This window comes from Tenrec ecaudatus, chromosome 13, assembly GCF_050624435.1.
Source record: "Tenrec ecaudatus isolate mTenEca1 chromosome 13, mTenEca1.hap1, whole genome shotgun sequence".
Classification (NCBI taxonomy): Eukaryota; Metazoa; Chordata; class Mammalia; order Afrosoricida; family Tenrecidae; genus Tenrec; species Tenrec ecaudatus.
The window spans coordinates 6,854,029-6,866,098 of record NC_134542.1 but is presented as its reverse complement, the minus strand read 5'-3'; the positions used below and the strand labels follow the sequence as shown (position 1 = coordinate 6,866,098).

At 54.8% G+C, this 12,070-nt stretch overlaps 1 protein-coding gene and 1 pseudogene across 1 annotated transcript in view; both read left to right on the top strand.

Moving 5' to 3' along the window:
- Positions 1-12,070, top strand: part of EFHD1 (EF-hand domain family member D1) — a 31,183-nt gene that overhangs the window by 14,344 nt on the left and 4,769 nt on the right. The window contains exons 2-3 of the mRNA XM_075529909.1: positions 2,489-2,636; positions 7,652-7,786. Of these exons, the coding sequence (XP_075386024.1) occupies positions 2,489-2,636; positions 7,652-7,786 (283 nt within the window). The remainder of the gene's footprint in view (positions 1-2,488; positions 2,637-7,651; positions 7,787-12,070) is intronic.
- On the top strand, positions 11,273-11,673 carry LOC142424313 (ubiquitin-like FUBI-ribosomal protein eS30 fusion protein pseudogene; annotated as a pseudogene).

Sequence of the window (12,070 nt, the reverse complement as noted above, 5' to 3'; positions counted from 1 at the left end):
CAGCCCAGAGTAGAAGGACAGGCTGTGGGTGGTGTGTGTGTGTGTGTGTGTGTGTGTGTGTGAGTGTGAGGAGGGGAGGCCACAGAGAGAATGGGACCCTCTGGGTGGGAGGAAAGGCATGAGGCCTTCCTGCAGTGCCTCCTGACCTTGGTCCTGAAATACCACCAGCCCACAGGCCATGTGTCTTGGGTGGTGGGTGGGTGGCGGGGGGAGGGGGGGAGGTTCCCAGGCTAAGTGAGGTGGTTGTTGGGGGAGGGAGGGAAGAGCCGGCCTACTGGCCGGTGGGGAAGCCCCATTCCTTGTTTGAAGGCCGGGGCTCCTCTTGAGCCCCCCAAAAGGCTGGGAAGCGGTGCTGTAGTTCAGTGATTTATGTTGTGCGTCTTCTAGGGCAAGTCTCTGAAACGCCGGCCAAGGACCCTTTCCTGCAGGAGTCTGGGGCAAGGGGGGCAGGAGACACTGCCAGGACTCACCTGTGAACTGTCCACACGTTTCATGAGGAACCAGGAGACAGAGTGGGGGATATCCCAGCCCACGGAGCAAGTTAAGCTGAGGGCTTTTGTGCAGGGGCTGGCTTGTGGGGCAGGGTGGGGCACCTCTGGGCACTGCATTAGGGAAGCTGACCTTGCTGACCCACGTGAGTGGACGGAGGCTTCCCCAAGGGCACTGAATTCCGGGTGCTGGAGCTGGATGCCTTTGGACTGAGGCTGATAGTGGAGTGGCACGACCTTTGGACATTCATCAGCAGCCCTGAAGGAACTTTATTAACACATCCTCACTGAGTCACTGTCCTGAGCATTTGCACCCGCATGGTGACCTGCTCTGTTCCCCAGTAAGCCCTTTAGTCGTGAGCAGGGTCTGGGGGTTCTGTGTGGCCCCGGCAGTGACAACAGAACAGGGCAGCTGAGGGTCAAGAGTCAAGAGAGTGTGAAGCGTGAAATGAAAGTAGAGAAGGTGTCTGTGATCGACTGGGGACAGAGGGAGTCTCCCAGCAGACCTGGGAGGCCAAGGGTGCAGGGGAGGGGCAGGGTGCGGCTCTCCTGCCTGTCCCCACCCTCCGTGAGGCATGACTCGGGGCTGGAGTGACTGAGGGACAGCTAGCACAGGTGACATCTCGGGGAGGCAGAGCTGGAGCCACGTATGCTTCCAAGGACTGAGCCTCAACCCAGCAGGAGGGTCCCCCAGTCACAGGGCAGCTTGGGGAGATGGCCGGAGGAACCTGCCCACCAGGAGGGGACATGCGCAAACTGTGTGGGGCCCACATTTGACCAGCCCCCGAGGCCGATTGCCCTCTGGCAGGCTTGAGACAGGCCTCCACCTCCCTCCTCTTTCCCCCTCTTCTGACACCGACTGTCCCTCCCATAGCCCTCTGCCTCTCTGCTGATTGGATAGTTAATTGCAGCAGTGGTCCCCGTGGGCTCACAGGCCATGCAGCATGATGGGGTTCACTGGGGAAGGTAGCAGGTCATAATCAAGAGGCCACAATTCAGCTGAGAGATGCTCAGGATACAGTCGTTGAGCCAAGACTGTTTTTCTTCCATCGTGCCACAGCCAGGCCTCTCTGGCCCTCAGCCTCTTGCCCTCACCTCTGCCTTGCTCCGGCAACATTACAAAGCTCTCTTAGGGCTTCCAATAAATGGGCATGCCACTCCACCATCTGGTGCTCAGCTCGAGATCCCCGAGTCAGCAAAACCGACTCCCTCAATTAAGTGCCCAGAGGCCCCCTGCTCCCCAAGCCAGCCTCCTGCCCAGAAGCAGTTTCCCTTGCTCTGTGGATTGGGAAGTCCGAGACCCTGGCTCCTGCTGCTGCTGCTGTGTCACAGTTGCCTCCCGGATCACGGAGGGTCACTGCTCAGGGATCTCAGGGTCCAAAGGACGCGCTCCAATCTTGGCTTTTCCCTCACCCGTTGTGAGATCGCCCGCCCCTCTGACTCTAGAGATGGCTGATTTTATGCCCAGCAGGAGAGGGCTGACAATGATCCCTGTTAACCACTCACGCCGGAATCTCGTCAGCAAGCCCCTCTTTCCACAAACCCATCAGGAACAAGAAGGGCCTCTGGTTAGGAGTAGCAAAGGCTGTGTCACATTAAATAATCCCCTGCCTTGCACGAGGGGAGGGGCAGTGACCAGGGGAAGTGGATATGGTGACCTTATCTGTCCGTTCCCCCCACCCGCCCTGCCTCCTTTGTTCAGCATCAGTAAGGGTTGATTGGACGAAAATGGGGGGTTGGGGTGGATAAAGATAGAACTCAGGCTGGTTTCTGTCCTTGAGAAATTTGGGGCGAGGTGAGGAGCCCCAAGACACAAGAACGGAATCCGAGGAGGTAGTACCAGATCCACCGGAGTGTCGCCCAATCCCAAGACCTTTTTAGGAGCAAGGACCTCCTCTGAGGAGGGAACCTCGGGGCATTTTTAAAGCAGGTGTCCGAGTGCCGTTTCAGTGTTTGGAGTCCTGTCCTGAGACCCCTCTGTCCGTCCTCTGTCTCTGCAGGTATGATGCTGGGCGGGACGGCTACATTGACCTGATGGAGCTGAAGCTGATGATGGAGAAGCTGGGGGCCCCCCAGACCCACCTGGGCCTGAAGGGCATGATCAAGGAGGTGGACGAGGACTTTGACGGCAAGCTCAGCCTCCGAGAGGTACCTGTGTGCTGGGGTGCAGAGCCCCTGCCCCCTGGGAACCTTAGACCTGCAGTCTCATGGAGCCAAATGGTCTGGATGGGACAGAGCACTGTTAGGCTATTTAACCCACTCCCAACCAACCCCCCTCCCCTAACCCCCCAGAACAGAGCTGCCCCTGTGGGTTTCCCAGACGATCAATCTTCCATCGAGTCAATTCTGACTCATAGCAACCCTGTAGGTCAGGGTACAACTTGTGGGTTCCCAATACCGTCACCCCCTTAATGGGAGCAGAAAGCCTCGTCTTTCTCCCAAGAAGCCGCTGCTGGTTCCAAACGGCCTGTCTTGCGGTAAGCAGCCCAGCGCTTCACCACGGTGCCCCAGGGCTCCCTTTGACCTACAGTCTGCTCTAAAAGACATCTCTAAGGAGAGAGCGGGCAGCCAGGCGACCTTGGGAGAATGCCCAGGGAGGAGACAGGAAAACGAGCGGGGAACGTAAGCCACTGGGGCTGAACTGTTGTCGTTAGATGCTGTCAGGTCGGCTCTGACAACAGAGAGGAACGCCGCCCGGTCCTGCCGAGAGAGAAATCCGGAAAGGCCTTCCCGCAAGGTTCTGCACGCGTATTCTAGGTTTGACCTTTGTACGATTTTATACTCTTGTCTACAAGACAGTTGGTGTATATATAATAAGCTCTTATCCCAAACAACAGAGCATGTCGTCTTACTCCGGCCCGTGCATCTCCCCTTCCCAAGCAGTCCCGGGATGGGCTTCCTTGGTCTGGGAGGAGTGCCCCAAGTGCCCACAGCCTGGGCCCTTGCACCAGGGCTGGACAGGCAGTCGTTCTGCACAAAGGCCAGAGGGGTGGGCTTCTTGGAGATGTTTCTAGACTGGGAACTGGTATGTGTGGGGGGAGTGTCCCATCTTCTCCTCCCACCACACCCTTCTCAGGGTAGGTCCCTGGCTTTGGGTGACTGGCTGGCCGTGGGTGACCGGACCCTGCATGGCCCCTGGCCAGACTGCTCCAATTGAATTCTCTACTCTGGAAATTTGGATCTGGGACTGACACTTGAAACTCGGATCAGCAGGTGGCTGGTCCTTTGATAGGGTGACTCCCTGGGGTCCTCACTGCCCCTGTGCACCTGAGGTCAGAGGCCACCACCTCCCTCCCAGTCTCGCAACGTCACGGGCTCCCTGGGTTGCGAGGCCTCCTTCTAGCCTCACGCCCACCCCCCTCCTTTCCCCTCAATCTGACGTGTGTCTGTCTGTCTGTCTGTAGGGGCACTCAGAGTTCCAACCGACAGTAGGGAAGTGTGGGGAGCCAGAGCCCTGAGGATAAAACCCCCCTAAAACAAACAGACCCCTTCTCTGGCTTGCCTCTAAAAGAGAACATTTGTTTGTGTTTTTTTTGGTTTGTTTTTCCCCGGCTTTGTCTGTACTCTCTCTGTCTTTGTTTCTTCTGCTTCTCCTCCCCACCCCCCATCCCCCCACCCCTCACCCCCTACCCCCGCGCCTCGTCACCGCTCGGACATTTTCCAATTCTCCACAACATACCAGTCTTTGTGGACTATAAACAGGAAGACAAGCAAGGCCCAGTGGCCGGGTGGCTGGGGAAGTTGTCCCGCGGAGTGGTCAGTGATTGTGGGAACATTAAGTAGCCTGGGTTATGGGAGGCTGGCCATTGGAGAGTGAGCTGAGACCCCCACTAACTGGCTGATGGGGGGGAGTGGGAGTGGGGGGCATAGGTGACGGGACTGCCGGCGACACTTGGCTTGGGGACCTGCTGCTGGAGGGTGTGCCTGTGTCCTGGGTTCGGAGAGGAGAAGACCTGGGAAGAATCATTTCCGAATCCTGTTTCTGGCACCCAGAGGGAGCTCTCCTGTAAACCTGAGCCCTCGGCTGGTGTAGAGGGCGTGGTCTCTTGTCCCGTCTTAGCCAGATAGAAGCATGCGATTGGAAGCTTCTGGAAAGGGAAGTGCTTTGATGGGGGACGGGGCCACGGGAGGTGTAGGTGTTTCTCCACGCAGGCCTGGCTGCATCCCCGGATCTCTGCTGCTGGGATCTCTTCCTTGATGGCCTCAGACGCTGGTTGGCCTCAGTCCTGGTCTCGGGCACGCCACCACCTCGCCTCTGCCTCGGTTTCCAAGACTGCGCCTCCTGCCAAGCTTCTGGCTCCACCAGGCAGAAGCCTGATGCTGGTCGCAGCCCCCGCGGGCCAGGTCTCTGCTGGCCCCTAGTGAGGGAGTTGCATGCTGCAGGCCCGATGAGGGCGGCAGCCTTGTCCAGCAGAGCTGGCGCTCCCAGCCTCACCAGAGCTCCGAATGCTTGAGCCTCGGCTTTGCCCCTTGGTTTATGCTTGGCAAGCCTCCACAGTGGACTCCCCGAAGCCAGGGAGGAGAGCCGGGCGTCTGGGGAGAGGCACTGTCTCCGGGTTCCCGCTCTGCAGTGTGGCGACGGAGCTTTTCACTGGAGGGAACTGGACGTCCCTCTGGGAACTGGACGTCATGGGAAGCCGGTCCAAGTCTTTTCATCTGTAGCCTTGGACAGGCTATCTCCTGGTGGGGCGGGCTGGGAGTCCCTCGGATGTATTCTCACCTTGCTATTGTTGGCTGCTGTGGACAGCTCACCGAGCCAGGCCTGGCATCTCCATGCATCAAGGAAGGATGCTGCCGGTCCGGCGCCACACCAAACCAGGGTCACCTGGCTTACTGGGATGACAGGAAGTATGTTGATTTCTCTTCTTCTGACGGGGGAAGAATACATTCTAGAAGCCGAAGGGCAGCTTGTGACCATGAAATTTGTGGAAACTCCTTACTCAAGGGAACTCAAATCCAACCAACAGACCCCGAAAACGACTGTGTGCAGATGATCAGAAGAAGTTGGCGTTGCCCGGGCAAAGGCTTGCTTATTCCCACCTCCGTTCTTTGGAAACTGGCCCCCAGGAAGAAACCGTTCAGGTCACTTTTTGACTCTGGAAGAATGGGGTGACCTCCTCACTCGACGATGCGAGGATTGAGGAACAACCACCTGGAAGAAAATCAGGTTAACGATCAACCTCCCAAGACGGGTCGGAATAGATTGTGGAGATTAAAGATTCACCTGTTTTTGTTTTGGTTAAAGCCGTGGGCAAAAGCACAGGTTGTTACTGATGGGAAACTCTGGTGAGGCGAGAAGGCGTTTCCAAGCATGACGCCGGGCAGGGAAAACTTCATGGGGTCATGAAGTACATAGGCCAGCGGTTTGGGGGTTGAGGGACCCTTTCACAGGGTCGCCCTATTCATAACTGTAGCAAAATGACAGTGATGAAGCAGCCACGAATATAATGTTATCGCCGGGGGCTCACCACTGCATGAGGAACTGCTTGAACGGGTCATGGCGTCAGGAAGGTTGGGAATCACTGACCTGGGTTAAATTCAGCCGCAAGTGACGGCATTTACAGTACACCCCAAACCCAGTTTTCGGAAGCCTCTACAGCAGGGGTGTGAAAAATGAACTCTTGGGCTGAAATGGGGCACACAGGAACAAGAAACTGGCAAATGATTTCATTTTTATTTTTTTAATTTGAAAATTTTTAATCATTTTATTAGGGGGTCATACAACTCTTATCACAATCCATACATACATCGATTGGGTAAAGCACATTTGTACATTCATTGTCCTCATCAGTCTCAAAACATTTGCTCTCCACTTAAGCTCCTGGCATCAGCTCCTCATTTTCTCCCTCCCTCCCCGCTCCGCCCTCCCTCGTGAATCCTTGATAATTTATAAATTATTATTTTGTCATATCTTGCCCTGTCCGATGTCTCCCTTCACCCACTTCTCTGTTCTCCATCCCCCAGGGAGGAGGTCACATGTAGATCCTTGTAATCAGTTCCGTCTTTCAAACCCACCCTCCCTCTACCCTCCCAGTATCGCCACTCTCGCCACTGGTCCTGAAGGGATCATCCGCCCTGGATTCCCTGTGTTTCCAGTTCCTCTCTGTACCAGTGTACATCCTCTGGTCTAGCCGGATTTGTTAAGTTAGAATTGGGATCATGAGGGGGGAGAGGGAAGCATTTAGGAACTAGAGGAAAGTTGTATGTTTCATCGTTGCTATATCGCACCCTGACTGGCTCGTCTCCTCCCCATGACCCTTCTGTAAGGGGATGTCCAGTGGCCTACAAATGGGCTCTGGGTCTCCACTCCGCACTCCCCTGCCTCATTCACTATGATATGATTTTTTGTTCTGATGATGCCTGATACCTGATCCCTTCAACACCTTGTGATCACACAGGCTGGTGTGCTTCTCCCATGTGGGCTTTGTTGCTTCTGAGCTTGTTTACCTTCAAGCCTTTAAGACCCCAGACGCTATATCTTTTGATAGCCGGGCACCATGATTTAATTTTTATTTAAAAAAAAGCAATATAGACAGTTCTATTTGATTTTTCTCTCATTGTAAAGAAAGGACTTTGTGCTTTTTGAGATATTGCTTCTTAAAAAAAATATCGAGCGACTGTTTTGTTTTGCTTTTTGATGGGGGGAGGTGCGTGGGTTTCCAGGAATAGAATTAATGGTTGGAAGAGCACATGTGTTGTATTGGGGCAGGGGAGGGTTTCCAAAGACAACACTGGTGGTTCCACCATAGAATTCCTGCCTTCCTTGCCGAGACCCGAACTCAGGTCCTGTCCGCCACCCATCTGTTGCTGGCTGCTGTGAGTCCAAACCTGTCACCACGGAGCCTGCAAACTGAGATGAGCCAGGGAGAGAGCTGGGGATCTGTGGGTGAGAGGGTCTGGTCGCGGGGCCATGACAGTACTATTTCCCACACTTCCTGAGGAGCTTGAATCCATTTAGACCCCTGCCAAGTAGGCACGAGGGCGCCCGCTTCTCCATGCCTGAGGTTTTTGACAGCTAGCGGCACATGGTCAGCCGTTCCAGGCCTCCCTGTGTGCTGTCGTAGAGAGAGGGACTAATGACCGGAACCAGCTGGGAGATCTCAGGATAGCCACTGAAATTCTAACTGCCCCCCCTCTGCTTCTCCCATCCGTTCCCCCCATAGTTCCTGCTCATTTTCCACAAGGCCGCAGCTGGGGAGCTGCAGGAGGACAGTGGGCTGATGGCGCTGGCCAAACTCTCCGAGATTGACGTCGCCCTCGAGGGCGTCAAGGGTGCCAAGGACTTCTTCGAAGCCAAGGTAGGTCCTCGTTGCTTCTGTGTAGGGCAGTCGCTCACTGCCATCGCCCCGTCCAGCAGGAGCCCTGCCGGCAGGGAACTGGCTCCTTCACTCGCCCACGACGCGGGAGGTGAGCAAAGCTTGACTATTGTGTGTGCTGGCAGAGGAGCGTGTGGAGTGTCTCTGGGTGTCACCGGAGACAGTGTGTGCGTGTGCATGTGTGTGTATGAGAGAGAGAGAGAGAGAGAGAGAGAGAGAGAGAGAGAGAGAGAGAGAGAGAGAGGCAGAAATCTGGAAATGAAAGCCCAAACAAGACGGAGCAGATGGTCAAACATGTGCATCCCGATTTTGGGTCCAGGAAGGTGTGCCCCAAGAACCCACATCTGTTCCCATGCATCACAACCCTATAGGACAGAGTCCAGCTGCTCCTTTGGGTTTCCAAGGCTGTGAATCTTTTTCTTTAAAAAAAATCATTTTATTGGCTCTTAACAGCTCTTTTCACAATCCATACTTCTATCTATTGTGTCAAGCACATTTGTACATTTGTTGCCATCATCATTCACAAAACAGTTTCTTTTTACTTGAACCCTTGGTATCAGCTCCTAATTTTCCCCCTCCCTCCCCTTCCTCATGAACCCTTGATCATTCATAAATTTTTTCCTGTCTGTCTCCCTTTACCCACTTTTCGTTTGTTCATCCCCCTTGGCTGGGGGGTGGGGTGTTAATATGCCGGTCGTTGTGATCTGTTCCCTCTCTCTCCCCCACCTCCTTTCCCCTACCCTCTTGGAAGGCTGTGAATCTTTTTAAAAATAATCAGTTTTGTAGGCACATAATCCACATGTCCTACGCATCAATTATCCCATCTTACCAGAGGCTGTGAATCTTGAGAGCAGACAGCCTCGTCTTTCTCCTTCTTGGAGTGGGTTTGGGTTAGAACCAACGCCGGCAGTCAGCAGCACGTGTTTGTAACCCTCCGTGGCACTTGACCCAGACTCTCCTCCTAAAGAGCCTTCTCCACCCCTGGAACAGCTGCATCCACTCGTGTCCCCAAGAGCCACGCGGGGAATGGGTGCCACAGGGCCACTTTCCTGGGATGCCTTTGCTCCCTGGACAGAGCTTGGTAGTGGGGAATCAGTCTCCAGCCTTCTGTCCCGGATCCCTTCTGTGTCCTTCCACCCATCGGTGCTGTCACACAGTCACTAAGCATCGCTGGACTCACACCTGCAGAAGGTGGGGCCTCCCAGCCACCCACCCAAGAGGGCTCTTGCTCAGCTCACTGCTGGCACACGTCAATTCTGGCAGGTCACTGACTGATGGTGTCACCTCTCCAGGCCTCAGCTTCCTCATCCGCAAGACGGGTGACAGTCGAGGGGGACACGTTTAGTAGGTGCCGATATACAGCCCTCAGGACGCAGCATGGATTGTTGGGACTCCCCACCCCTCCAGGCAGGAACCCACTCCCTTTTCTAGAGAGTTGCCCAGAGACGGGCGTCCTGAGGAGGAGGCTCCTTCATTCAGGGGTGCTCCTTAGACACAGGAGTCTGGTCTCTTTCTCATACGGTGGAGACCAGAATCATGGTGGACGCCGAAGGCTTGCCCTGTGTGTCCTGCCAGAGACAAACCAAGCCCTCATCGAGCCGTGAACGCACACCAGGGCGTGTGTCCAACCCCGAGACTGACTCTTTACGGGAGTAGAAAGTCCCCTTCTTTCCCCGGCGGGTTGGCTGGTGGTTTTGAACAGCTGACTTCGCAGTTTGCAACCCAACGCATGACCACTGCGCTCCCAGAGCTGTTTTCCCACCACCTCTGGGGGTGCTGGAACGATCCAGGAGGCTGCAGAAGCAGATTTCTATACTTGTTCCAAGATGATAGGTTAGTACAGCCATTTTTATTTGCAGGGGGCGGCAGTGCTGAGTCATTTTTTTTATGTGTTTGTTTTATGAAAAGGGGGGTGGTAGGCCAGATACATTTGAGAATCTAGAAGAACATCTTGTCTTGGCATTGTAAACCGTCGAGAATTGGGCTCTGGTCCTCCCTTATCTACCCCTGTGCATGACTCCAACGCTGTGACTGTCGTCACACCATTCTCTAGCCAGCCTGCCTAGCTACCTGCTGTGGCTTCTGCCTGGAGTGCCCCGCCCAGAATGCTCTCTAGAAAACTACTCACCAGCTCTAAGACCCACATCAAAGATTCACCGTCTTGGCTGCCTTCCACCTTCTGTGGGCGTTGGTCACAGAGTGGCTTTGGCGTTATAATTTATAATTTATAGGGTAAAGGCCCTCTTGACTTTACTGGGGAAGGTTTGGGACTCTGGTGCCAACCCCCTGGCCACAGAGTCGATTCCAGAGCAGACCTGCCCCGCCGCGCTTCCAAGGCTCCAAGTCAGCGCTTCTCAACCTGTGGGTTGAGACCCCTTCACAGGGGTCCCTAAGACCACCAGAAAAACACATATTTCCGATGGTCTTAGGAACCGAGACACCGCTCCTCTGTCTCCAGGCGGATCTACCCACAGGCAGATACGCCCACCTACAAGCATCTGTCATGAAGACTGTTTGTTACCCATGCTACACCATGCTTCAAGACAAAAATTAATTTCTCATTAGAAACAAGTATTTCACAATATATAATGATATATTGTTTTGTGATTCATCACTATGCTTTATGTTTAATCTGTAACAATGAAAATACATTCTGCCTATCAGATATTTACATGATGATTCATAACGGTAGCAAAATTGCAGATTCAAAAAAAATTGCAGATTCATAACAGAAGCAATGAAAATAGTTTTATGGTTGGGGGTCCCCACCACATGAGGCACGGTATGAAAGGGTTGAGGCATGAGGAAGGTTGAGAACCCCTGCTCTAAGTCTTCCCGTGGGGGGGGGGTGGCCCTGGCAGTGCAGTGGTTGCGAGCTGGGCTTCGATCCGCGTGGTCGGCAGTTTGAAACCACCAGCAGCCCCTTGGCAGAAAGCCTGGGCTTTCTACTCCCGTGAACAGTTGACGGTTCCGGGAACCCACAGGGGACGCTGCGAGTCGGCATTGACTCCGTGCCAGTGGGTTCGGCTTGGCTGGGTCCCAGGAGCAGACGGCCACTCCTTTCCTCAGAGGAGCGGCTGGAGAGTTCAGATCGCCCACACTTTGGTTCACAGGCAAGTGCTTAAGCACTGGGCCACTAGGGCCCCTTTTGCTTTGAGATGGTCCTGGAGCTCCAGAATCCCCCTGTTCCTCCAAAGGCCCTTGTGCATGTGCACACAGATCACTGCCACGGAGTCACCTCTGAGAGCGGAGAACAGTGTCTGTGGGTGCCGAGGCCGTGGGTGTCGATGGGACAGAAAGCCTCTTCTTGCCTCCCACAGACTAGCTGGTGGTTTCAAACTGCTGACCTTGCCATTAGCAGCCTAGTGGGTGACCCACTACCCCACCAGGGTCCCTCCATGAGAAAGACAAGTTCTTTCTCGGCCCCATCTTCGCATCCGGAGCAGGTGCTGCCTTCCAGCCGCCGTTATGCAGCCCTTCGTTCGAGCCCAGGAGTTACACACACGCGAGGTGACCGGCCAGGAGACGGTCGCTCAGATCAAGGCCCATGTAGCGTCGCTGGAGGTCATCACCCCCGAAGACCTGGTTGTGCTTCAGGGAGGCTTACCTCCCGAGGATGGGGCTTCCCTGAACCAGCTTGGCTGGAGGCCCCGGCTACTCTAGAAGTAACTGGTTGTATGCTTGGAGTCAAAGTCCATGCCCCCTGGCTCGTGCTGGGAAAGGGAAAGGCCGACTCCCAAGGTGGCTAAACAGGAGACGAAGAAGACTGGCCGGGCCAAGTGGCAGATGCAGTGCATTGGCGTTTTGTCAATGTTGTGCCCACCTTTGGCAAGGAGAAGGGATAGAATGCCAACTCCTCAGGCCTTTGAAACCCTGCTTGCTCTAATAATAAAGCCAGGTCGCCCCAGGAAAAGAGAGAGAGAGAGAGAGAGAGAGACAAAGAGACAGAGAGAGAGACAGAGACCAGTCTTTATATGCATGAGCATACATCTGGGCAGTCACCGTGATACCACGCTGTGGGGGCTGGAAACCAGCCAGGTCCTTGTGCACCCACACGCCCAAGCAGGTTCCAGACGTGTGACTGTGGCACGAGGCCTGCTGCTGTCTGGGCGCTGGCCTCCATGTTGCTGGGTGAGAGCAGAGCATGCCTGGCGGATAGTGTCCCAGACGATCCGTCACGGTCATGTCCGAGGGACTTCCTGTTTCCTGCCCCTGTAAAGTGTTTGAATGCATGCGCCTTCATTCTTGTAATGGAGCGTAAGGACG